The 25,783-nt window shown below is 37.2% G+C and overlaps 1 protein-coding gene across 2 annotated transcripts in view; it reads right to left on the bottom strand.

Moving 5' to 3' along the window:
- Positions 1-238: 238 nt before the first annotated feature.
- Positions 239-25,783, bottom strand: part of NDFIP1 (Nedd4 family interacting protein 1) — a 36,883-nt gene continuing 11,338 nt past the window's right edge. The window contains exons 2-8 of one of the 2 annotated variants that reach the window (XM_058173373.1): positions 24,166-24,247; positions 22,069-22,199; positions 20,665-20,752; positions 17,177-17,301; positions 13,313-13,379; positions 5,376-5,481; positions 239-1,165 (exon numbers count right to left, since the gene is read on the bottom strand). In XM_058173373.1, the coding sequence (XP_058029356.1) occupies positions 5,378-5,481; positions 13,313-13,379; positions 17,177-17,301; positions 20,665-20,752; positions 22,069-22,199; positions 24,166-24,247 (597 nt within the window). In that variant the 3' untranslated portion in view covers positions 239-1,165; positions 5,376-5,377. Of the gene's footprint in view, positions 1,166-5,375; positions 5,482-13,312; positions 13,380-17,176; positions 17,302-20,664; positions 20,753-22,068; positions 22,200-24,165; positions 24,254-25,783 lie in introns of both variants that reach the window. The other variant, XM_058173372.1, reaches the window with a different exon arrangement.

The raw sequence follows: 25,783 nt of genomic DNA, 5'->3' as shown, positions 1-25,783 counted from the left end.
ATAAACAGTTACTTGGTCTGTCAACAGCCTTAGATGTGAGAACTGGTTAATACAGCAGACATTTGAATGATTGAATAAACTGAGACTTGTAATTAAATAGTGCCATATCTTCTTCCATCCTTGCCTTTTGCCATCCAATGGCCCAAATGAGAGCATGATGTTCTAATTGGGCTGTTTTAGGATTTCCCCCTTAAAGTCTCCATTTGAACACTGGTGTATAGCAAAATGAAAAACCTACTAATGTAAGTGACATTTATTAACATTCTGCTATATTTACAGTTTTAACACAATAGAATTCTGAATTACTGCTTTGCAGAAATCACAGAAACATACAATGAACTATATTTAACTGTAACATAAATTAGAAAAACAAGAAATGTTAATTAGTAAAGAGACTATCTTAAGACCCTAAAATCATCAAACATAATTGTCTAATTTTACACATGGCAGTATCAAATTATTTGAATTTTACGTTACCAACATATACTGCAAGGATCCCAAGCCAAAATGGATATAGTACAATTGTATAAAGGACTTATCATATATTACCAAAAATCAATACATCTTTCTACCATCTTCTTAGCCATACTCTCAGTTATTCTTTAAAAACATTCAGATTGTGCATGTACACTTTACTTCCAAGTTGTTATCATTTTATTTAATAACAGATACATATTATGTGCAGAAATACAGTTAAAACAAGTTTCTAGATCCAAGAACATCCCTTCACAATGGCCAGCATTATTACAGTATCTTACACTAAGAGAGTATACTCCAAGCTCATTTTAAGGGGGGAAAAAAAGCAAGACTGACCCCTTCTGGCTACAGGGCAATAGCTCATGCTATTTAAAAGACTACAAATACTAAATAAGGCATTATTAGTAACATCACAGACTTGATTGCAAGAGTTGTTTCAAACATTAGCCACTAATGATTTAATGATTACAGGAGTTTGCATTGTACTATTAAAATTTTACATCTAAAAACAAATAGAAAGAAATGCTTCTTTTTTTTCCAATAAAACTTTATTTATTTTAAGCAGGTGATTAATTACTTTCTTTCTTTTGTGGGTGTCCAGAGTCTTGATTAATTTCCTGCAGATGTCCATATATTAATTGAGGGAGGATTCATTTAAAGCAGGAAAATGTTGCCAAAAGACTTTAGTCTGAAAAAAGCAAAATGATAGCAAAGAGAAGAATGGTCATAAAACATTAAGTATAACCGAGGAAACATTTTACAGACATGAATTTTTGTAGATAGCATAATAATTCATAAGTGTTTGTCTCCTTGACTTTTTTACATTCTTCATTCTGTTGTTTCATTTTAATAGCTGAATACATCTGTAAAATTTTAAACTCATTTTAAAGGTAAAGGTTTCCCTGTCCAGTTATGTCCAATTCTAGAGGGCGGTGCTCATCACTGATTCACAACTGAAGAGCCAGCATTGTCAAAAGACGCTTCCATGCTCATTTGGCAGGCATGACTATATACTGAGGCGCAAGGAATGCTGTTACCTTCCCATTAAAGTGATACCTATTTATCTACTTATATAAAGTTAGCAGAAGCTGGGGCAGAAACGGGAGCTCACCCCATCAAACGGTGCTTGGCTCTTGAACTGCCAACCTTCTGGTTGAAAAGACCAGTGTCTTAACCACTCAGCCACGGTGACTAGCGGTTACTCTATAATTGCTCAGTGCAGCTCTATATTCTATAGATAGTCATGCTATCTTCTTCAAAAGTCTAGACAAACTGTGTTTAAGACAGCAATAGCATATTATTGGATCGTATTAAAATAGACAGTGGAGGTTCACAAATGGGGGTGAGGAGAGGCTATAGGCTACCTTCTCTGGCTTAGCATAATCAGATCAATACAGTAAATAACTTCGATATCTTGAGTACAGCCTGCAACTCTGTATGAAAACTTGCTTTTTATTTGCATGTATCTATTTATAAAGAATACTGAAAATAAAAAGCACAATAATCTTGTTCATCATTATACAGGTGAAACAAAAAATTAGAATATTGTGCAAAAGTTCATTTATTTCAGTAATGCAACTTAAAAGGTGAAACTAATATATGAGATAGACTCATTACATGCAAAGCGAGATAGTTCATGCCTTGATTTGTCATAATTTTGATGATTATGGCTGACACCTAATGAAAACCCCAAATTCACAATCTCAGAAAATTAGATTATTACATAAAATCAATAAAACAAGGATTGTACATAGAACAGTATCGGACCTCTGAAAAGTATAAGCATGCATATGTACTCAGTACTTGGTTTGGGCCCCTTTTGCATCAATTACTGCCTCAATGCGGCATGGCATGGATGCTATCAGCCTGTGGCACTGCTGAGGTGTTATGGAAGACCAGGATGCTTCAATAGCGGCCTTCAGCTTTTCTGCATTGTTCGGTCTCATGTCTCTCATCTTTCTCTTGGCAATGCCCCATAGATTCTCTATGGGGTTCAGATCAGGTGAGTTTGCTGGCCAATCAAGCACAGTAATCCCATGGGCATTGAACTAGGTTTTGGTACTTTTGGCAGTGTGGGCAGGTGCCAAGTCCTGCTGGAAAATGAAGTCAGCATCCCCATAAAGCTCGTCTGCGGAAGGAAGCATGAAGTGCTCCAAAATCTCCTGGTAGACGGCTACATTGACCCTGGACTTAACGAAACACAGTGGACCAACACCAGCAGATGACATGGCTCCCCAAATCAACAGAGACTGTGGAAACTTCACATTGGACTTCAAGCATCTTGCAGTGTGTGCCTCTCCATTCTTCCTCCAGACTCTGAGTCCTTGATTTCCAAATGAGATGCAAAAGTTGCTCTCATCAGAAAAGAGGACTTTGAACCACTGAGCAACAGACCAGTTCTTTTTTTCTTTAGACCAGGTAAGACGCTTCTGACATTGTTTGTTGTTCAGGAGCGGCTTGAATACGACATTTGAAGCCCATGTCAAGGATCCGTCTGTGTATGGTGGCTCTTGATGCACCGACTCCAGCCTCAGTCCACTCCTTGTGAATGAACACTTTTGAATGGCCTTTTCCTGACAATCCTCTCCAGGCTGCAGTCATCTCTGCTGCTTTTGCACCTTTTTCTTTTTACACTATTCTCTTCCACATGACTTTCTATTAATGTGCTTTGATACAGCACTTTGGGAACATCCAACTTCTTTTGCAATTACCTTTTGAGACTTTCCCTCCTTATGGGGGTGTCAATGATGGTTTTCAGCACAACTGTCAGGTCAGCAGTCTTTCCCATGATTGTGATCCCTACTGAACCAGACTGGGAGACCATTTAAAGGCTCAGGAACCCTTTGCGGGTGTTATGTTTAATTAGCTGATTAGAGTGGGACACTTTGAGCCTAGAATATTGAACCTTTTCACAATATTCTAATTTTCTGAGATTGTGAATTTGGGGTTTTCATGAGGTGTCAGCCATAATCATCAAAATTATGACAAATCAAGACGTGAACTATCTCGCTTTGCATGTAATGAGTCTATCTCATATATTAGTTTCACCTTTTAAGTTGCTGAAATAAATGAACTTTTGCACAATATTCTAATTTTTTGAGTTTCACCTATAAATCCTGTATTCATGTTCAAATCTGAACAGATTAAAGATTGCTAAATTTATTTACTTTAATCTCAAGGAATAATATTACTGTATAGTAAACATAATTAATAGCTACAATTTAGTTAATTATATTTAACTAGCCATAATAATAATAATTGCATTAGTTCCATGCACACTGACTGCAAACGGATAAAAGGCTTAGGATAATCATTGTGTTAGGAGCTTCAAGCAAGTAGGTTCTGTACATTGTTTGTAAGCATCCTTTTTGGACTGCTTTTCTGCACATCCAGAAGTTGCTTCAAATTTGATTATGAATACTGCTGCTTGTTGGACGATATAGCTATTGCTTTGTAAGTTACATAAATTTGCCCAATTGAACCAGCATCAAGCACCTTTAATAAATAAATATATACATTTTGTTACCTATTAAATTTTAATTTGGCAAGCTAGAAAATTTCATTTATAGGCAGGCACCCTCTAGGCTTATGTAAGAGTTCTAATCCAAGAACTCTGAAAGTCACTTTTTGCATGGGTAGATGCAAAATTATGCGGCTGCCATTTTTGCACCCTACATCAACTATATCAGAAATAAAGAAGATGGGCTAAAATACTCTACATTCAGAGAAATAATAGTTTCTGATGTCAGTAGAAACAAAAAAACAGCAATGGCCTGCCAGTCAAACCCATTTTTACTTTAGTATTGAAAGAAACTTAGAAGTGAGGAAAATTGTAATTCAGTAGGAATTCCTCCTAGTCAGGAGGGCTATTTTGTTATTGTTGTTAGTTGGGAAGTCATGTCTGAACCATTGTGACCCCAGGGACAACATTCCTCCAGGCCTTCCTGTCCTCTATCATCCTCTGGAGTCCATTTAAGCTCAGGCCTACTGCTTTGGTAACGCCATCCAGCCACCTCATTCTGTGTCATCCCCTTCTTCTTTTGCCCTCAATCTTTCCCAGCATTAGGCTCTTCTCCAGTGAGTCCTTCCTTCTCATTAGGTGGCCAAAGTATTTGAGTTTCATCTTCAGAACCTGGCCTTCTAAAGAGCAGTCAGGGTTGATCTCTTCTAGGACTGACAGGTTTGATCGCCTTGCAGTCCAAGGGACTCGCAGGAGTCTTCTCCAGCACCATACTTCAAAGACCTCAATTCTTTGGCGCTCAGCCTTCCTTATGGTCCAACTTTCACAGCCATACATTGCAACTGGGAAAACCATAGCCTTGACTGTATGCACTTTTGTTGGCAGGGTGATGTCTCCGCTTTTTAGTATGCTGTCTAGATTTGCCATAGCTTTCCTCTCCAGGGGCAAGTATCTTTTAATTAAAATCACTAATAAAGGATTAAAGATACCCTAGCCACAGTGTTTTTTTTTTAAAAAAATACCCTTCTCTAGTTCAAGTGTCTTTATGTGGCTAATGCCAACTGCATTTGTTTATACAGCCTGTTTCAATGATGGTGTTTTTCTTCCCTGAGTTTTGATATTGCCTTCTAATTCAATAGTGAACATCTATTTGGCAAATTAAGTTGTGCATACAGGTCAAGGAAACACATTTTCCTAAAGCAATTTGAAAATTTCTTTTCGCACTCAATATGACTGAATTACAAAAAATGTATTTTGTGATAATACAAAAAAGAAAACAAATGCAACAAATAATATAAATTGATTTTATAAATAACAGGGAAATGTGAAATTTCATAGTATTTTTTTAACATGTGTCTATATATACAAACACACACATCCCAGAAATTAGCAAACTTTATTTAAGTACCATTTATTTATTTATTACTTACTTACTTACCTTTAGTAAATAAAGAGAACTCTTGTCCTAGGGAGTGTAGAAAATGTTTCTGGCATCTTCCGAACCTTTGCATAATTGATAAATCCTCTGAGAAACAGAAGAAATCCTATAGAAAAAGTACAGAATATTTTTATGTAAACACATTATTTCTCTTTGATCCAAAAAGCACTGTGTGTTCAAGAGCCTAACAATCTGTTTCTAATTTGTTATGATTTTCCTCAACTTGTTACATTCCTTATTGTGGTACAAGGTCAAATAATCAGCAAGTCAAGCACTTTTCTGCTAATTCAATCTTCAAACCAGGATTGTTATCAGGTAAACAATTCTCATCGAAAGGAAAGAGATGAAAAGGAAAAGAGGTTGGCAGGATGAGAATCCTTGATTTGGACAGAGTTGTAAAGTGGTCCCAAGATTTTTTCCCCTCTCCTTGCCAAAATAATCTAAACTTTCACGAAGACATGAAGAAGCATCCATCCTAATGAAGATAGTTAGGAACAGATATGTCCAGCTTTTGATGAAACTAAGCAAACAGAAATTCCCTTAGGCAATAGAGATTCTTGGACATTTCTGGAATTGTACAGGTAGCCCTCAACTGACGATCACAATTGAGTCCCAAATTTCTATTGCTAAGCGAGACATTTGTTTGGAGTTTTACTCCATTTTATGACCTTTCTTGCTACAGTTGTTAGGTAAATCACCGAAGTTAGTAAATCTGGCTTCCCTATTAACTTTGCTGGTCAAAAGGTTGCAAAGTGTGATCACATGACCCTGGGACACTGCAACCCTTGTAACTATGAGTCAGTTGCCAAGCATGTGAATTTTGGTCACGTAGCCGTGGGGACCATGACCATAAAGTCGGGAATGACTACCATATATGTGCAAGGGGAACCTTTACCTTTACCTTTAGTCATGGAGATGCTGCAAAAGTCACAAGTGTGAAAAAACGTCGTAAGTCACTTTTTTCAGTGCCCTTGTAACTTTGAACAGTCACTAAACGAACTGTTGTAAGTCAAGAACTTCCTGTATTTTATCCTGTATGGATGAGGATAATGTGTGTATCAAAGAATAGTTGGGGAAAAAATCTGTAGTTGGGAACCCAGTAGGAACAAACACGATCATAAAGAGAGATTTCCAGAGGAAACTGGTTGGTGGAAGATTGCTATGTTTGGAAATGACCAACCAAATGTTAGTAAGGATAGCTTGATAAAGGTGTTGGAATTTCAAGTTCAGGAAAGAGTACTGTAAAGTTTGGACCCTAAACTAAAATGAAGCCTAACAAGCGAAAGTACTGAAGCTTTATAAAGTATGAGCACATGAAAATGGGAACAGGAAAAGAAGTGAGACACTTGAACCATAAAAACTCTGTCTAAAAATGATGTATATAGTTTGTTAAGCTAAGGCTACTATATACATTATAAATACTATATATAATTGAATGACTGTCATTTAAAGAATATAAAACTGGAGCCCCTCTTAGTGAGTTTTCCACAACAAGAGCTAGAGACTGGAGAAAGCTGGCAAACTATCAACTGGACCAGAAGGAATTATTGGGTGGTTTGGGTGGAAATTTATAAAACTTCCAGCACTTAAGTGTGAGCTGTTTAAGCAACAGTAACTTAAGTTCAAGAAGGCTACAGTTATTTCTAAAGAATAAAATATATGTATCCAAGTGGAAATTTTGGTTTATTAACCATGAGCTTGTTATTTTATTCGACAAAGAAAAAAGCAAACTTCAATTGAAGTTGAACAGTAAACATTGTTTTTAATTTTTGCTTCTAAACATTATACTGAACCAGTCAATATTCACCCCATGTTCAAAGTCACATTACTAAAATATACAAAAGAGTTCCAAATCGGAGGAGGGAACCCATTTAATATCCAAACAATTTATATTTCCTTACAGTTACAGACTCTGTACTTAACCATAGGTTTATTCATTCTCTTGTCTTAAGCAGCACAGTTGGCCAGTTTAAGAACTACAGCTTAAGAGTGTTGAAATGTACAGAGACAGAGCAACAAGATGGGGAAGCTCTGTTTAAGGTTGAAATTTTATTCATAATTCTTAGGATTATGTAGCTCTAAAATATATTGAACAATACATTTCCCCTAATAATTATCATATTCCTTATTGTCTTGATTATATTTATGATTGCTAACCTTTAAAGACATGTCATTTCTTTTCTTAAACCAACCTGAAGCAAACTTCAGTTTTATTTATTTATTTATTTATAATTTAATTTCTATATCGCCCTTCTCCCGAAGGACTCAGGGCGGTTTACAACCATATTAAAAACCATCACAAAGTACAAACAACAAATTTAAAAGCAAAATTAAAACCAAATATTTACAATAGGCCGAATCAAACTAAAACAGTCATAGACCGACATAAAACCCAATTAAAATTTCCATTTAAAATTTTCGCTTAGGCCAGTCCCGCACGATGAAATAATCAAGTCTTAAGTTCGTGTTTGAAGGTCCGGAGGTCGGGGAGTTGGCGCAACCCCGGAGGCAGCTCGTTCCAAAGGGCCGGTGCCGCCACAGAGAAGGCTCTCCCCCTGGGGGCCTCCAACTGACATTGTTTGGTCGACGGCACCCTGAGAAGGCCCACTCTGTGGGAGCGCACAGGTCGATGGGAGGCTATCTTAACACTTAATCAACACATTTATTTTTTAGAGAAAGCCAGGCTAATTGTTATAGCAAAAACAACAAACAATATTTGGAAGATTACAATGCACTGCGAAATCAATTATTTACAGTTTTGTTTAACCCAGCATGCAATGTTGTGTCTACATACTAATACTAATACATACTTCCGCTTGGCTCCACCTTTCTCGCTGGGTGCTAATTTCTGGCACTCCGCGCTGGATATTGTAAAAGCCGGTGTAAATAGCTTTCAAACAGCTGTTCCCGACTTAATTTTCCCTCTCTGGTTGAGAGAGCAGGGGAACGAGCAGGGGGGAGAGAGGTAGATTCCCTTAGGGGCTTTGTTTTTGTTATGCAAAGTCCTGGAAGGTGAGTCCCTTCGAATCCCTCCTATCTCCATTATCCACCGCGTCTCTTACAACAGCAGGAAAAGAGGAAGGTGTCCAAGTTCTGCTAACAATTGATTTCTTTTTATGGATTTATAAGCAGGCGGAAGAAGCATAAGTGAATAATTATTGGTTTGCAAGTATTGTTGATTTCCTGACTTCCTCCTCTTTTTAAAGAGAGAAAAATTATTCTTTTTTTTCCTTCTCTTAAAATGGCGTTTTAGACTAACTGCAAATAGCTTGCTGTGAAATCGAAACTGAATGGAGACATCATCTTATTGTGTTGGATTCTGGTTTGTTGGATCATATTACGTTGTTTAAGTATTTCATAAGGGGATTTTCAGCAAGAACTTTGTTATGAAGGTTCTTTCAGAAGAATGGATTCGTGACTTTATACAGGATTACACAGAAAGAATGTATTTAATTACTCAAAAATACGAACTGAAACAGGACTTAAATGCAATGGATGAAGATATGATCGTGAATAAACAAGCTGATGTAAAGAAGCTTCCTTCAAATAGTTTGGATGAAATGTCAGAATTAGTGCTACAGGAGGCTGTCTCCCGAACTGGAAAAACTTATAGACTTAATGTTTATCAAGAATTCCCTCTTTGGACTGATGGAATATATGGTAGTATTTTGTGGATTTTTGAACGTAAGGATTTACTAGGTAATATTGTGACTGACTTTTCAAAAGGAGAAATGAAGGAAAGACAGAGATTAATGCATCAAAAAAAATGGCAAGAGACAAAAGTATTATTCTTTGAATTATTAATAGACAAAAATATTATTGTCCCGAAGACAATGACCAGGACCACTTGAATAGCTACTGTAACGCTTGGTATTGAAATTTTATAATGTGTTGTATTGTATCTTGAATAGAATATTTTTGAAAGAGTTTATGTAAGGAAGACCTGGGGGGAAAAATTATATGGTTATAGAAGCTATAAGGGAGATATTTTATGAACTGGATTGCATTTTTATGTTTTAGTTGATTTTATATACTTTAGGATTAATTTGTTTTATTGATTTATATATTTTGTTATTCTTAATTCTTAATTTTAATTTTCTTATTTTTTATATATATATTTTTTTTCTTCTTGAAGGATTTTGGATGTGTTAGGAGGAAGCCAGAGTTAGAAAGGGAAAATTGGTATAATAGTTTTGGGGGAAAATTTTCTTAGCATATGTTTGTTTTATTCTTAACTATACCTTGTGCTTCATCCGGGAAGTCAGGGGGGAGGGGGGAGGGTTTAGTGAAGGGAGGGGTTGGGGGAAAAGGGGATTTTTTTTGTAAAACGTTTTGAATAAAAAAAAAATATTTGGAAGATTACAATGCACTGCGAAATCAATTATTTACAGTTTTGTTTAACCCAGCATGCAATGTTGTGTCTACATACTAATTTGGCATTTTATTATTAATGCATATGCTTGACAAGATCTCCAACACTAAAGAGTTGGTTTATAGTATTACAATACTATAAAAATTAAGGCTAATGTTAAAAAAATAATGTAACTATAGTAGGTAGTCCTTGGCTTATGACCATAATTGAGCCCAAAATTTCTGTTGTTAAGTGAGACATTCGTTGAGTTTTGCCCCATTTTATGACCTTTCTTGCCACCACTGTTAAGCGAATCACTGCAGTTGATTAGTTAGTAACACGGTTGTTAAGTGAATCTGGCTTCCCCCTTGACTTTACTTGTCAGAAGGTCACAAAAGGTGTTTACGTGACCTTGGGACACAGCAACGGTCATAAATATGAGTCGGTTGTCAAGCATCTGAATTTTGATCACATGAACCTGGGGATGCTGCAAAGGTCGTAACTCTGAAAAATGGTCATGTGTCACTTTTTCAGTGCCATTGTAACTTTGAACAGTCACTAAATGAACTGTTGTAAGTCAAGGTCTACCTGTACACATAAATCATTCGCGTTCAAAGGCTGAAATGGACCCAAGAGAGAATGTTCCATATTTAGCCCCCTTGGCCTTTAAAAACTATTTTAAAGTACTGGTAAATTCAAATTACAGGGAGTTCTCAATTTATGAAACAGTTGCTGAGCAACTGTTTGAAATTACAACCTATCTGAAAAGGGGATTTATGACCTGGACCTGAAGTTCTGATAGTTAGGGCCCCTTGCAATCATGTGACTGTATTTTGGCTGCTCGACAACAAGACTGATTTATGGCCGTTTGCTGCATCCAGCGGTCAAATTACTATGTTTTATGACAATTTTGCTGAAAACTGGCACTTCTGGTTTTCAGCAAAAACAGAGCATAGCAACCACTTAACGCCCACAGCATTCACTTAACCACCGCAAAAAATGTTCTAAAAATGTAACATTAATATGTTGTAATGGTCATAAAACTGTTACATTTTTTTACAAACATAAAAACACATCAATCAATCATCAGCAATAATCACTTAATGAAACTGATTAATATAATCAAAACTGTCTTCTCTAGGAAAATTTACAACTTGTGTAACAGGTGTAATAGATCATAGATGCTTCTAAATATGGGTTTGATTATACTGGCTTCCATTATTTAATTACTTAACATGTATTTTACCAGAATCTGGGAGTTTTTTCTTTTCTACAACAAGATGCCTTTGTTAAAGAAAGCATTCTTGCTTTTTATCATTTTCTTGGCACTATTTAACTACACCATTATCCTTTGGAAATTGTTAATGTCTCTCCTAAAGCCTGTGTTCTGATGATTCCGAATAATTTTGAAATGTTCTGAAGAAATTTGACCAATCTGAGAATTTCCTTTTCACGTTATCATATACTCATATACTTATACTTATATATACTGTTCTGTTTGACAAAATAAATAAATAAATAAAAATAAATAAATGCTCTATCTGGTTAAGTTACAGGATTTGCTTTTGGCCAATGCAAGAGTCAGACAAGATCTTTTAATATGCAACTAATGACATCTCCACTAGGTGGCAGGATTCCTTTACATGAAATCCCTAAAAAGGGCCGTACATTATTAAACCTTTCTCAAATAATGAATTAAATTATAGTTAAAAATTAAGTCAAAAAGCTAACAGAAGTTACTTTATGAAAAGTTATTTTTGGTTTACAAATTAAATTTTGATTTATAGCCCCAGGTAAAATAATTAAAATCAACAACTTGGTAACACTAAAATAAATTCACTGAAACCCACTTACCTAATACAAGGAACACCCACCACAGCCAGTATTGTCCATCAAAATAGCCAGGGAAATAGGTAGAGAACTAAAAATTAAAAACAAAACATGATGAATGTATTAAGCTGGTAAGCATTTGTGGGATTTTTCACACTGCTGATTAGTTGCTAGCTAAGCAACGAAGCTATCGAAGTGCTGTCCCGGTGTCTGGAGGCCGTACGGGTCTGGATGGGGAGAAACAGGCTCAAGCTCAATCCCTCCAAGACAGAGTGGCTGTGGATGCCGGCATCCCGGTACAGTCAGCTAAATCCGCGGCTGACCATCGGTGGCGAGTCATTGGCCCCGATGGAGAGGGTGCGCAACTTAGGCGCCCTCCTGGATGAACGGCTGTCTCTAGAAGATCACTTGACGGCCGTCTCCAGGAGAGCGTTCTACCAGGTTCGCCTGGTGCGCCAGTTGCGCCCCTTTCTGGACCGGGAGGCCCTATGCACGGTCACCACGCCTCGTGACGCCTCGCCTGGATTACTGCAACGCCTCTACATGGGGCTTCCTTGAAGGGCATCCGGAGGCTACAGTTAGTCCAGAATGCGGCTGCGCTGGTGATAGATGGAGCCTCGTGGCTCCCGCATAACACCCATCCTGCGCAGGCTGCACTGGCTACCTGTGGCCTTCGGGTGCGCTTCAAGGTTTTGGTGACCACCTTTAAAGCGCCCATGGCATAGGGCCGGGTTATCTACGGGACCGCCTACTGCGACCAGATACCTCTCACCGACCCGTGCGCCTCACAGAGAGGGACTCCTCAGGTGCCGTCAGCTAGGCAGTGTCGCCTGGCGACGCCCAGGAAGGGCCTCCTCTGGAACGAACTCCCCAGGACTCCGTCAACTTCCAGATCTTGAACCTTCCGTCATGAGCTCAAGACTCATTTATTCATCTGTGCAGGACTGGCTTAGATTTTTAAATTTAGAGGGGTTTTAAATTGATTTTAATATTTATATTTCTATTTTTAATAATTGGTATTATTAATTATTGGCATTAGAATAAGTCTTTTAATGATTATTTTAATTTGTATATTGATGTTTTTATATGCCTGTAAACCGCCCTGAGTCCTTTGGGAGATAGGGCGGTATATAAGTTTAAATAATAAATAAATAAATAAATAAATAAGCAGAACAATGGCTAAATCCTCCAAAGCAGGAATAGTTTAGCTTTAAAATAACTGCTGCTCATTTACAATTATTTATTGAGCTAGTATTAATAGCTCTGGGAAGAAATCCTTTAGGACACAGCAGTTGTAAAATACTTTCACTTATACTTTCTTAGCAGAAGTGAATATATGACGGCAACCACTTGATTCTATTAGAACAAAACAACAATAATTTACTCTTTGTTGAAGAAACAGAGCAAACACGACATACTGAAGTTAACAATGAGGAAAATCTGCTCTTGGAAAAGATTAGGCATTCTGCATAGTCTTCCTCAAATACAAACGATTCCTTTTGCTATCAAGGTTTTGATGCACAAATATGTTTGCCTCTTGCACTGATCTGTGTCATGTATAGTTCTTGGGCTCTGTACACATTGAAATGATTCAGAAGTACTTTGGATATTGACTTGTTTATGTATTCATTCAATTTCTATAGCCATCCAACTCAACCAAGTGATTCTGAGTGGCTTATAATTTTAAAATTAAGGTTAAAATAATTAAAATCAACAACTTGGTAACACTAAAATAAATTCACTGAAACCCACTTACCTAATACAAGGAACACCCACCACAGCCAGTATTGTCCATCAAAATAGCCAGGGAAATAGGTAGAGAACTAAAAATTAAAAACAAAACATGAGGAATGTATTAAGCTGGTAAGCATTTGTGGGATTTTTCACACTGCTGATTAGTTGCTAGCTAAGCAACGAAGCTATCGAAGTGCTGTCCCGGTGTCTGGAGGCCGTACGGGTCTGGATGGGGAGAAACAGGCTCAAGCTCAATCCCTCCAAGACAGAGTGGCTGTGGATGCCGGCATCCCGGTACAGTCAGCTAAATCCGCGGCTGACCATCGGTGGCGAGTCATTGGCCCCGATGGAGAGGGTGCGCAACTTAGGCGTCCTCCTGGATGAACGGCTGTCTCTAGAAGATCACTTGACGGCCGTCTCCAGGAGAGCGTTCTACCAGGTTCGCCTGGTGCGCCAGTTGCGCCCCTTTCTGGACCGGGAGGCCTATGCACGGTCACCACGCCTCGTGACGCCTCGCCTGGATTACTGCAACGCCTCTACATGGGGCTTCCTTGAAGGGCATCCGGAGGCTACAGTTAGTCCAGAATGCGGCTGCGCTGGTGATAGATGGAGCCTCGTGGCTCCCGTGATAACACCCATCCTGCGCAGGCTGCACTGGCTACCTGTGGCCTTCTGGGTGCGCTTCAAGGTTTTGGTGACCACCTTTAAAGCGCCCCATGGCATAGGGCCGGGTTATCTACGGGACCGCCTACTGCGACCAGATACCTCTCACCGACCCGTGCGCTCTCACAGAGAGGGACTCCTCAGGGTGCCGTCAGCTAGGCAGTGTCGTCTGGCGACGCCCAGGGGAAGGGCCTTCTCTGTGGGGGCTCCCGCCCTCTGGAACGAACTCCCCCCAGGGCTCCGCCCACTTCCAGATCTTGAACCTTCCGTCATGAGCACAAGACTCATTTATTCATCTGTGCAGGACTGGCTTAGATTTTTAAATTTAGAGGGGTTTTAAATTGATTTTAATATTTATATTTCTATTTTTAATAATTGGTATTATTAATTATTGGCATTAGAATAAGTCTTTTAATGATTATTTTAATTTGTATATTGATGTTTTTATATGCCTGTAAACCGCCCTGAGTCCTTTGGGAGATAGGGCGGTATATAAGTTTAAATAATAAATAAATAAATAAATAAATAAGCAGAACAATGGCTAAATCCTCCAAAGCAGGAATAGTTTAGTTTTAAAATAACTGCTGCTCATTTACAATTATTTATTGAGCTAGTATTAATAGTTCTGGGAAGAAATCCTTTAGGACACAGCAGTTGTAAAATACTTTCACTTATACTTTCTTAGCAAAAGTGAATATATGACGGCAACCACTTGATTCTATTAGAACAAAACAACAATAATTTACTCTTTGTTGAAGAAACAGAGCAAACACGACATACTGAAGTTAACAATGAGGAAAATCTGCTCTTGGAAAAGATTAGGTATTCTGCATATTCTTCCTCAAATACAAATGATTCCTTTTGCTATCAAGGTTTTGATGCACAAATATGTTTGCCTCTTGCACTGATCTGTGTCATGTATAGTTCTTGGGCTCTGTACACATTGAAATGATTCAGAAGTACTTTGGATATTGACTTGTTTATGTATTCATTCAATTTCTATAGCCATCCAACTCAACCAAGTGATTCTGAGTGGCTTATAATTTTAAAATTAATGTTAAAACAATTAAAAACAATGAAACAATAAAAACCACCAAAAATAAATAGATACTGCAACCGAGATAGTTAACTAACTAACAGTAAAGCCAAGGAACAGGGTCCTTAATACCTGAGCTGCAGGCCTGGTTACACAGCCAGTTTTTAAAGCTTTGTGAAAAAACAACAGGGGCCATTCTAATCTCCAAGAGGAGATTATTCCATAAGGCAGGGACTACAGCAGAAAAACCCTATCCTCTAGTTCCTGCCAGTTGACACTCTTTGGTTAAAGGGATCTACAGGATGCCCAATCTGTTGGATCGGATTGGAAAGGTAAAAACACATGGTTCCTATTCTAAGAAACTGACTCATAAAAGTTAATGAAACTCTTGTAGCAACTGTATTATTTTCCAGTTTTGCATGGAGACTGGACAACCATTTGGATGAAATGGGTATAGGGTTTCCTGCCTGAGCAACGGGTTGGGCTAGAAGACCTCCAAAGTCCCTTCCAACTCTGTTATTCTATTCTATTCTAAAAAAAATATCTATTTCGTAGTTCTTAGTTATGTTCTCTGAAATTAAGCTCACATACCTGACGGTTTTCCATGCATGTAAATTAGGAAGGGACCCAATTGGTTGAGATCATGTATTTTAATCATAGGAATGGTACTAGACACAATGGATGTCAGTAGTATTTTAATTTTAAGTTACATAACAGATAACTAGTTTTTATCATAGATTTTATTTGATATGTATTATTTTATTCTTGAATTTTTAATTGTATATTTACTGAGTGTTTTTTATTTGTTTTGGCCTATGGCTGTAATAAACTTACTTACTTACTTACTGAAATTAACCTTAGCTTTTTAATGATCTTTGTCTTTTCTCAAAAATGGGAAACTGAATTATGTTTAAAGACAATTTTGTAAAATATTGTTAATAGAGAGATGGAATCAAAATTAAGAGCTATTTTGCTTTCAGTTGTTCTTAAGAAAAATTTCTATCTATAACTTATATTTTATATTATTCAATCCAGTTTTTCAAACTTGAAATAAGTTAATTTTATGTGCTGCTTTGGGAAGCCTACCAGTAGAAGAGAACTATGTAAGTTCCATATCTTTCATGCTATAAGATGCACTTTCCCCCCACCCAGAAAAGTGGAAATGTCTGTGCATCTTATAGAGTGAATATTGCAGCGAGATGAGGGGGGTTGGTATGGCGGCAGCATTCATCACCACCGCCTTTCACCGTTGCTGCCATTCGCCACCCAAGAAACGCTGGAGCCTTCACTGCTAAGTAGCTGACTGGCAGTTGGATCTGCCAATAGGTGGTGGCGATACGTGCCAAACGGCAGTGGCGGCAAACAGCAGTGGCGGCAAATGGCAGTGGTGTCGATCCCTGCTGTCTAGAACACCTGATTGGTGGTATTCCGGGAGGCCAATCCAACTGCCAATCAACTGCTTGGCAGCAAAGGCTCCAGCATTCCCTGGTTGTTTGCTGAAGCTGACCAGGCTGTTTGCTGCAAGGACGCTAGACAGATGAATTCAACCGGATGAATGCTGGGAGGCAGAGGCAGATTTTTTTTTTCTTATTTTCCTCCCCAAAAGCTAGGTGCACCTTATGTTCTGGAGTGTCTTATAGTGCAAAAAATACAGTATATATGGGAAATCCACATATATAGTTATATAAATTAATGGCAAATCCTACATAGGATTCTACATAGGATACCTTCTATGCAGGTAATTTTAGATTCAATTCCTAGCATTTGAAAGAAAGAGAGAAAGAAATAATGTTTGAGGTCTGGATAATTATGTCTGTGGCATTTCCCTGATGTACAAAGGTAATAACTGCCTCCTGTTAATTGCAGAGTGCCTATCCAAGAGCAAATGGGTTTTATATACACAAGTTTTCTAACATGTATCCAAATGCTGCACAATAAAATATAAAAATCATTCAGTTAAAATAGTAAAATGTTTGAAAGAAAGCTAAACAAATTAGCATGCAAATGATCACAGGGCTCAAACAGAATCTATTATATTGTATTTCCTAAATACAATGAATATAATACATAATAGTTTGTCTAAATTAGTTTTCTAAAACTTTCACAAGGAAGAAATAATGGAATACTTTACTAAACTCTGTATCAAACACAGAGACTTATAATTTCTTTTTTCATTCTGTAACTTACCCTGACAATCAGAATCCACTTAATGAGAGAAAGACCAAATCCAGAAATAGCCCCATATCTTCCTGCTGCTGAGGTAGTCAAGCAGAAAGAGAGGAAGAATCCAATCCAGTTGAAAAGGAATGCCACTAAAAAAAAAAAAACAAAGAAAATGCTTAATGCCAGATAATGGATTTCATTTTATTCTAATTATTTATGATGGTCATACTATAATTAAAAAAAGATCGCTGCTACAAAGACACCCTGAAGAACTTGGGAAGATAATTAAAAAAGACTAATGTGAAAAGTTACAGAAAGAAAACTCTCCTGTCAAAGGCAACCTATAGATAGCTAGTAGTCAGAATGCCTCTCAGCATCACTTTGAAGAGTTACGAAGAGAAAAGGGTAACTGCCTTCATGCCTGATTCTGAGCTTCCCAGAAAAATCTCATCAACCACCGTGGAAGCAAGGTGCTAAAGTAGAAGGAGCTTGTGTGTAACTCGGTGGAGTTGCTCTTATGACTATTTGTGCAAGTATTTATGTTCCCCTTCAATTTTTGTAAAATTTCCACTTCAAGGCCCCTAAAATAGAGAGGTAGCACAAACTGTATCACATTCCTAAATTAGCACTGCTGTCTATAGCATCCTTATGCTTATAACCAGGAGTGGGTTCTAAATTTTTTTTACTACTGGTTCTGTGGGCGTGGCTTATTTTGTGGGCATGGCTTGGTCATGTGACAGTGGGTGTGGTTTGATGGTCATGTGACTGGGTAGGCGTGGCCAACTCAATGTCTCTCAAGTCAAGGGGTACCTCACCTGGCCCCTCCCCTCCCAGCCATTCCTTGTCACACCCAGCCTCAACGTATCTATAGTTCTGCAAAAATGTTGTTCACCTTTTTTCAACTTTATTATCTACATATTATAGATCAGGGGTCTCCAAACTTGGCCACTCTAAGACTTATGGACTTCAACTCCCAGAATTCCTCAGCCAGCTTTGCTGTCTTAAAGTCTTAAAGTGGCCAAGGTTAGAGACCTCTGCTATAGATGCACTTTCATGGACCACTGAAAGGAGGAAATGGCTCAATGCTTTGCCCAAGAGTGTGATAGGCAACAGGCTTTTAAGGGGCTGCTAGAAATAAGGGGGGGGGCAAAGTATTTTCCAAAGCACCAGAAGGCAATACAAGAAGCAATGGATGGAAACTCAACAAAGAGAGAAGCAACCTAAAATTAAGGACAAACTTCCTGACAGTGTGACCCTATATAGGTTTCAGTCATAATTTCACATATAAAATAGCCATTCAAGTAATACAATATGCATATTGTTCAAAACAATCATTAGTATTATGGCTGATGTTTGACAGCAAGCCTAAAATCCCCATTCCCTCCCCACTCCAGGGGAAGGTTACTTCAAAATCCCCATTTCCTCCCCACCCCACTAATCTGTTCTGGGAAGGAGTCAAACTCCCCCCTCTTCATTTCCCAAATAAAATATCCCAGATAATTAAGGAATAATCAAGCTGCTAGCAAGGAACCTGCCTGAAATTCCACATTCCTGCCAGCTGCATAAAGGAAACTTTGTAAGCAGAAAACAGAGTGCTTAGAGATCATGGAAAGTGGAAGCCGGAAGTTCGGCTCCATTTACAAGCAGGCAGAAAACTCATTCAAGACAGGATACTTCACAATGGAAATAGCCCAAACCTTTTTAGAAACACAAAGTCCATGTTGCACAAACCCCAAAACTTCAAAAACATTGAACCATATAAGAATTCCTCCTCTTATCCAATTTGTTGTTCAGCTGACCCAGAAAGGAGCTTCTAGCCCCTCTGTCAATTTAAAACGACAGCATTTTCCCACTCCCTTCTTCTTTGCCAAGCAATCTCCTGGCTGAGAAGCGAGCCGATCAGTTGGGAGGCTTCTTGGCTTCTAAATTTAAAGGGACGGTGTCTTGTTGTTTTTTTCTCTTCTTCGACAAGTGAGTCTTGATTTTTTCCTTCTAGCCGATCAGCTGGGAGTCGGGAGGCAGCAATAGATTGGGGGCGGGGCCAGGCAGAATTTTTACTACCAGTTCTCCGAACTACTCAAAATGTTTACTACCGGTTCTTGCGAACTGGGGAAAACCGGTAGCAACCCACTACTACTTATAACTTATCATTATATCTTGTACTACTTTTGAGATTTGTATTAAAGGAAGTTAATGGACGCAAGACTTTTCTTGGGTCAAAAATGATCAGCTCTGGGACTTCAAGAGGAAAAAAAACAGCAAACTGAAGACAACTCAGCTAAAAGTAGAACTGAAGACTATGATTGAGAGAAGAGCTGTCAAACAAACTGACTGTAATTCCTTTCCGGACAGAGAGAGGACTTGAGATTGCCACCAAATGTTCAGATAGTTTCTCCTTGCAAGGCAGCAGTTTCCAGCGAGTATACAGTTCTGGGAAACAAAGGAATAGTCATCTTGCTCAAACTAGTTGACGCCTTTAAGGAAACTAAATTCACATACTTCTTTTTCTAATCATTTTTAGAAATTGCTTAGCTTTGATTTTGAAAATTTACAAACAGACTAAGGATCCAGATGGATTTGAAATGGGATTTTAGAAGAATCCTTTCTGTAGAAAAATACTTTTCTTCTGAATGCTCTTTTTTTTTTTAAATGATAGGGTTGAGATCTTCAAAGCTGGACACTGGAGGGAATCAGGAAGAACTAAAGACTATAATTTAAGGAGAAAAACATTTCACTTAACAGCACAGACTGAAGCAAAATGTTTTAACATTGAAACTACGGAAGGATGTTTTTGAACAATGGGCCCAGACATTAACTTTAAGAGAGTCTGTTTCTATTAATAGATTGGTGTGTACAAGATGTTATAAAAGAGGAACAAGTTTTACTTGACAAGATTGAGACTGATCTGAAAGTGATTTCGAAAGCAACAGTCTATGAAAAAGATGCTACACTGGATATTCAGAAGAAACCCATGCATGACTTAATAATTAAAAAGGATATATAAATAATTAACCAAGAGAGTGACATGCATTATTTTCCTATACTTGATTTACAAAACTCTGAAGAATTTTGTGAGAAGGGACAAAGAAAAGATGAAAAGAAATCAAGTTCTAGGTCATTATTTCAAGGGACCGAAGATCAAGATTGTTAAAAGTAAAAGGAAGTTGGTTTATTTGATCAAAGCTAAAATAGATATGTTGTTCTCTGTTAACCCTTAATGGGCTTTTGGTGATTAGGACTGAAACAATGAGGCTTCAAGGATTTGTTTATAGTAATGTGAAACATGGGGGGGGAAGGTCATTTGTTGCATTTTAAGAGAAGTTACTAAAATTGTTTATACTTGTGATGAAAGTGGAAGTCATTACTATTAAAAAAATTATCAGCTCCATATGTGCAGTCTCTGTAACAGCACAGAAGAAAATATTTCTACTATCTAGATGGCCTTATAAAAAATGAAAATCAAATGTTATTTCAATTTCAACTGATAAGAGTACTTTGTTAAAAGTACTCACTGAAGAAAGTCAGCATGAAAATGCCATCATTTCCTATCCTCAATTGATCGGAATCATCAAAGTCATCCCGTGTCACAAACTCTTCCTCCTGTGACATAAATGAACAAAATGATTAGCAAACATCTGGTTCATAATAACAATATGTCACCTTTCCTTAAGGAGAATGAACTAGAAAACCTGTGAAAATCAGAGATTTTCCTTACCAGATTATTCAATGCCTTCAACAATGACAGAACTTTTAATGTTCTTAAAAAATCAGGGAGATATTCAGAGGTGTATCTGCCTTGAAAGCAGCCCATGGCGAACTATATAGCAGTCAAACATCAGGACAAGGAATGTTTTATGACATTTTCTATTATATCATAAACTGTATTGTAATTTTTAATGCCATGTTTTATAAAATTTGTGAAATTTCAATTCCATGGGAGTCATAGGTTATGGATTTGGGGCACACTGTGTAAATTATTCCATTGAGGAACCTTATTGAAAAATCATTGCTCTATGATGCACCATTTTGCCCAGTTAAAGGTTACAAACACAAGAGTCTGTAGTATATAGATAGGTGTTTAACAAAGCACACCTACCTTCTCCTACTTCAGTGTAAATCACTAAGGAATGAGAACTATTTCATATACACGAGTGAAATACCATAATTAAAGAGAAATTTAAAAAGGAAGACCTAAGTGAACTGTATCTAATGTACAAATAGGACAACACAAAAGTAAACAAAAAAACAACCTTATAACTATACTGGGATTTGAAGTGAAGAAGAGATCAAAAATATAAAAACATTTGAAAGTGTTGCCTACATTTCTAAAACTGCACAAATTGATACATTATTCCTGTTTATATAATTACATCAGCGAATTTAGCTTATAATCCAGTGTGGGCGAACCTTTTTCACCACTGAGTGTCAAAATGGGAGCACATGCGCGTGCGTGCCAGAAACCGGAAGACCAGCCACTTGGTGCACGTGCATGCGCCAAGATGATCTTCTGATTTCCGGCACGCACATGTGGCCAGCTGGTCTTCATGCACACATGTGCACCAGAAACTGACAAACCAAGTGACCAGGGCGTATGTGCATGCCAGAAACTGGAAGATCATCTTCCTGGGGATCGCATGCACACCAGGCAGGTGCTCTTCTGGTTTCCAGTGCTCCTGCGCACATGAAGACCAGCTGGCCGATATGCCGGAACCTGGAATAGCAAGGGGCAATGGCTCGCGTGCCCGGAGAGATGGTTCTGCATGCCACTTCCGCCATAGGTTCTCCATCATGGTTATAGGGAGTTGTATTGGTCTAACTATGATTGTGGAAAATCACCTATTAAACAGCACTTGCATCAACAAATTTAGTTTTTCATTATGTTTTGATATGTTTACAGAGAATCAAAGCACACTTACCCTTCCAGGAACTAAGGGAATAGTAGCTTCTGCCTTAGTTCTCTCTGCTTCATCATAAGTAGGCAGAGTTGTAGCTACATTATATGAAGGAGGTTTAGGGAACCCAGCTTCATCTTTGTAGTCAAAATAAGCTGGCAGGCAGGAGAGATAAGATGGTTAATTTATGATTAACATTTCTAAACTGAATTATGTGATGAGTTGAAAAGTCAACACTTCCAACTTTCTGTCTTCAGAAAATGGCAAATTACAAAACTCATTAATCTCAAAATCCATTATATTCTTGGAGTGATGTACTTTTGAATAAATATATTCCTCCAATATAATGCCCTCCAAATGAGTTATGATGTCAACAAATCTGGAAGCACCACTTTTGGAAAGGTTAGGGAGAACAGTGCAATATAAATAACTGAGGAGAACAATCCCTTCTCAAATCAGATTGGCCCAAAATCTCGAAAGGGGTAAATTTGTAAATAAGGACAAGAACAGCGATTGGGGACAAAACGAACAATACAATAAAGGTTCTCCATTAGCTACCAGTCATAATAATAGGCAGATCAAATTAACCATGAGTCATAAAAGCCACTGCTTGTAAATAAAACATCAGACTAAGACTATGGAGACCAAGACTTCACTAAGGCAAAAGGCTCATGAATTTTATCTGCTACTTAAGAATTTTTTGCAGACAGGTAGCACATAAATATTTTAACTTTTATGCATGTTTTAACACATGCATAAATGAGTGATACCAGTCACCTATTCTCGAACTACAGTATCTTAGTTCATAAGATTAAGGAAACTACATGTGCCATCTTTCCTGAGGCAGGAAAGCCTTTGAGAATGGGAAAAATTATTAAATAAGCAAAATAAGCAATTAAAACAATTAAAACAATCACTGTTGATTATAATGCTCTTTTATTCTCAGGACAAAAAGTATTTTAATCAGGCCAACTGTCTTTTTTTAATTTATCAACTGCCTGATAAAATATGAATGTTGTCTTCTACTATCTAGCTTTTCAATCTTTAAATTGTCCTTTACTTTATATTCTTTTGGCGCATTATAGTAACAGTAAAATATGAATAAATGGCACATTTATTTTATAATCTGTATAAAATAAAGCATATTATATGACACGAAAGCAAACAGATTTAGTCTGAAATAAGCTGCTCCTTTCAGCTTACTTCCAAGTAATAGCATAAAAATTTCTTTGCAAAATAGAAAGTTGTCAAATACAAGAAGAATCACATAAAGTTATTTAGAAACATATTGTGGTATTTAATTTATCCTATTAATACAATGCTACATTCAAGTATATTTCTAGCTAACTATAAACACAGATGATTTGGTACTTTATACAGATAGAACTTGACTTACAACTATTTGTTCAGGTACCGTTTACAACCACGACACAGCTGAATGAATGATCCAAATTTGGGTGCCTGGCAATCTACCCACCCTTATGACTAACTGCAGGGATTCTGCAACTGTCCCCACCTGCCGCAAATAGCAACTCAATCATTCAATATATAGCATGTGGCAGATCAGTTAATTTCTACAAATATAGTGATCTCTTGACGTTGTGAAACTATTATCTAAGCAGAACTAGAAGGAGAAAGAATTCTCTTCCACATACTCTTCCTTCTTAACATACAGTTGGGAGGTATGGCTTCACCAGAGGTGGGCCTCACATACGGTAACAACCGATTCACCCAGAACCAAATATGTGAGCGTGTGCCTTCAATGATGCATGCGCACAGCATTGAAAAAACAGCAATTATATAGGAAGGGATAGTGCCAGGGTAGGTGGCTGGGCCCAGCCGCTGGTCAGAACTACCGGTTGCCCAAACCGGCAGCAGCCTACTTCTGGCTTTCACAGCCAACAATGCAACATTCTATAGAATTACTTACAGAAAAGTATGTGTTATAACTTCCAGAATTAGCATTATTTGCCTGTTTCTTCTGCAATGCAAAATAAGGACTATTTAATAAGGATAGATTTATCAGTCACTTTTCTGCAAATTTAGATTGTTCACACAACATTTTGCTGCTCTTCCAATCATCAAGAAAGTTATTCTGATACCAAACTTCCAAGTTTTTACCTGAATTCTCTCCAGAAATGCTGCTGTAAGGTGGTGGAAAATCATTTACAATTGGCAGATTTTCAACAGGTTCCTCCTCGTTCTGCAACTGAGAAGATTTTTTTTCTTTAATTTTACCTGATTATGATGCATAAAGGATCAGATTTTGACAATACACAAAATAGAAATCACTTATAACAATTATACACATATTTTACAGGGGAATAAATGTTTCATTTTTTAAAAAAAACAATAAATGTTTTAAAAATATATAATCTTTCAATCATCCCTCTAAGAGAGACTTTTTTAAATCGAGTTATTAATTCTGAGTAACATTTTTGCTTAACATACTTTTATTTTTATTAAACATTTTACTTCACAACTAAATAGTATTGAGATAGCAAAGTAAACCCGCCTTTCTTGTATGCTATTTGCATTGCTGAAAATTCTTAAAATCTATATACAGTTGGGTGTTTGGGAAAGGTACTGAACAAGTATTTGAATAAGGCAACACATATAAAGGCTAACATATAAATAATTAGTGAACATGGGACTTGTAAGATAAATTTATATTTCTTTCCATGTACTTTCAAATTATTAATGCAAGTATTCTAAATCTTAACAGATCTTTCTATCTGTGTCTCACACTCCCCTTCAAAAAATCAGTGAATCAATAAATCATCCACAATTGTTTGTTATTAGGAACAACACTGCGACATCTAAATTTACACAAAAGCATTACTTTCTAATCAGCATAGAAAAAATGGAATATGGAACATGTATTTCTATTATTAAACTGTAACTATGTAGCTTAATTCAGTGAAGCAAAAACTGCTCAGTCACCAGATGGCAATACATATGAGCTTACTGACTGCTGATACCACTCCTCAAATTCATCCTGTTGCTATGGTAACACAGGGAAATCTTCAAGATTTCTAGCAGCAATGTGAAAGATAGAGGATTATGGTAGCATTACATTACACACACACACAAACACACACATCTCCCTCAATTTATATAAACATTCCATCATTATGTTTAAATATGCTTAAGACAAAGTTGTATATGAACACATTATGTAGCATATATTTGTTAAAGAATACAGTAATTCTCTCCAGTTTATGGGTACCACCTTCTGTCATCCTTATGGAAGAACACTGCATTGAGGTTAGCCTTTTAAGGTAAGTCAATTTGGGGAACAGGCAACACAAGTACCACTGGAACTTTACATTATTGATAATAGGCCATAATAACAGAATCTTTAAAAATTGAGTTTTTTCTCTGTGCTTTTTTATATCACATATAAGCAAGGCAGGCTTATGTTGAGTTACTTTCTTAACCCTTCTTCTTTCCCAGCCTGAATTGTTTGCTTTAAAGTTATCTATACAGTCATGGCCGAAAGTGTTGGCACCCCAGAAATTTTTCCAGAAAATCAAGTATTTCTCACAGAAAAGTATTATATTAACACATGTTTTGCTATACACGTGTTTATTCCCTTTGTGTGTATTGGAACAAAACAAAAAAAGGCAGGAAAAAAAGCAAATTGGACATAATGTCACACAAAACTCCAAAAATGGGCTGGACAAAATTATTGGCACCCTTTCAAAATTGTGGATAAATAAGATTGTTTCAAGCATGT

The sequence above is a fragment of the Ahaetulla prasina genome, chromosome 2, assembly GCF_028640845.1.
Source record: "Ahaetulla prasina isolate Xishuangbanna chromosome 2, ASM2864084v1, whole genome shotgun sequence".
Lineage (NCBI taxonomy): Eukaryota > Metazoa > Chordata > Lepidosauria > Squamata > Colubridae > Ahaetulla > Ahaetulla prasina.
Note: the sequence above shows the minus strand (reverse complement) of the source record. Positions and strands in the feature narration are given on the sequence as shown.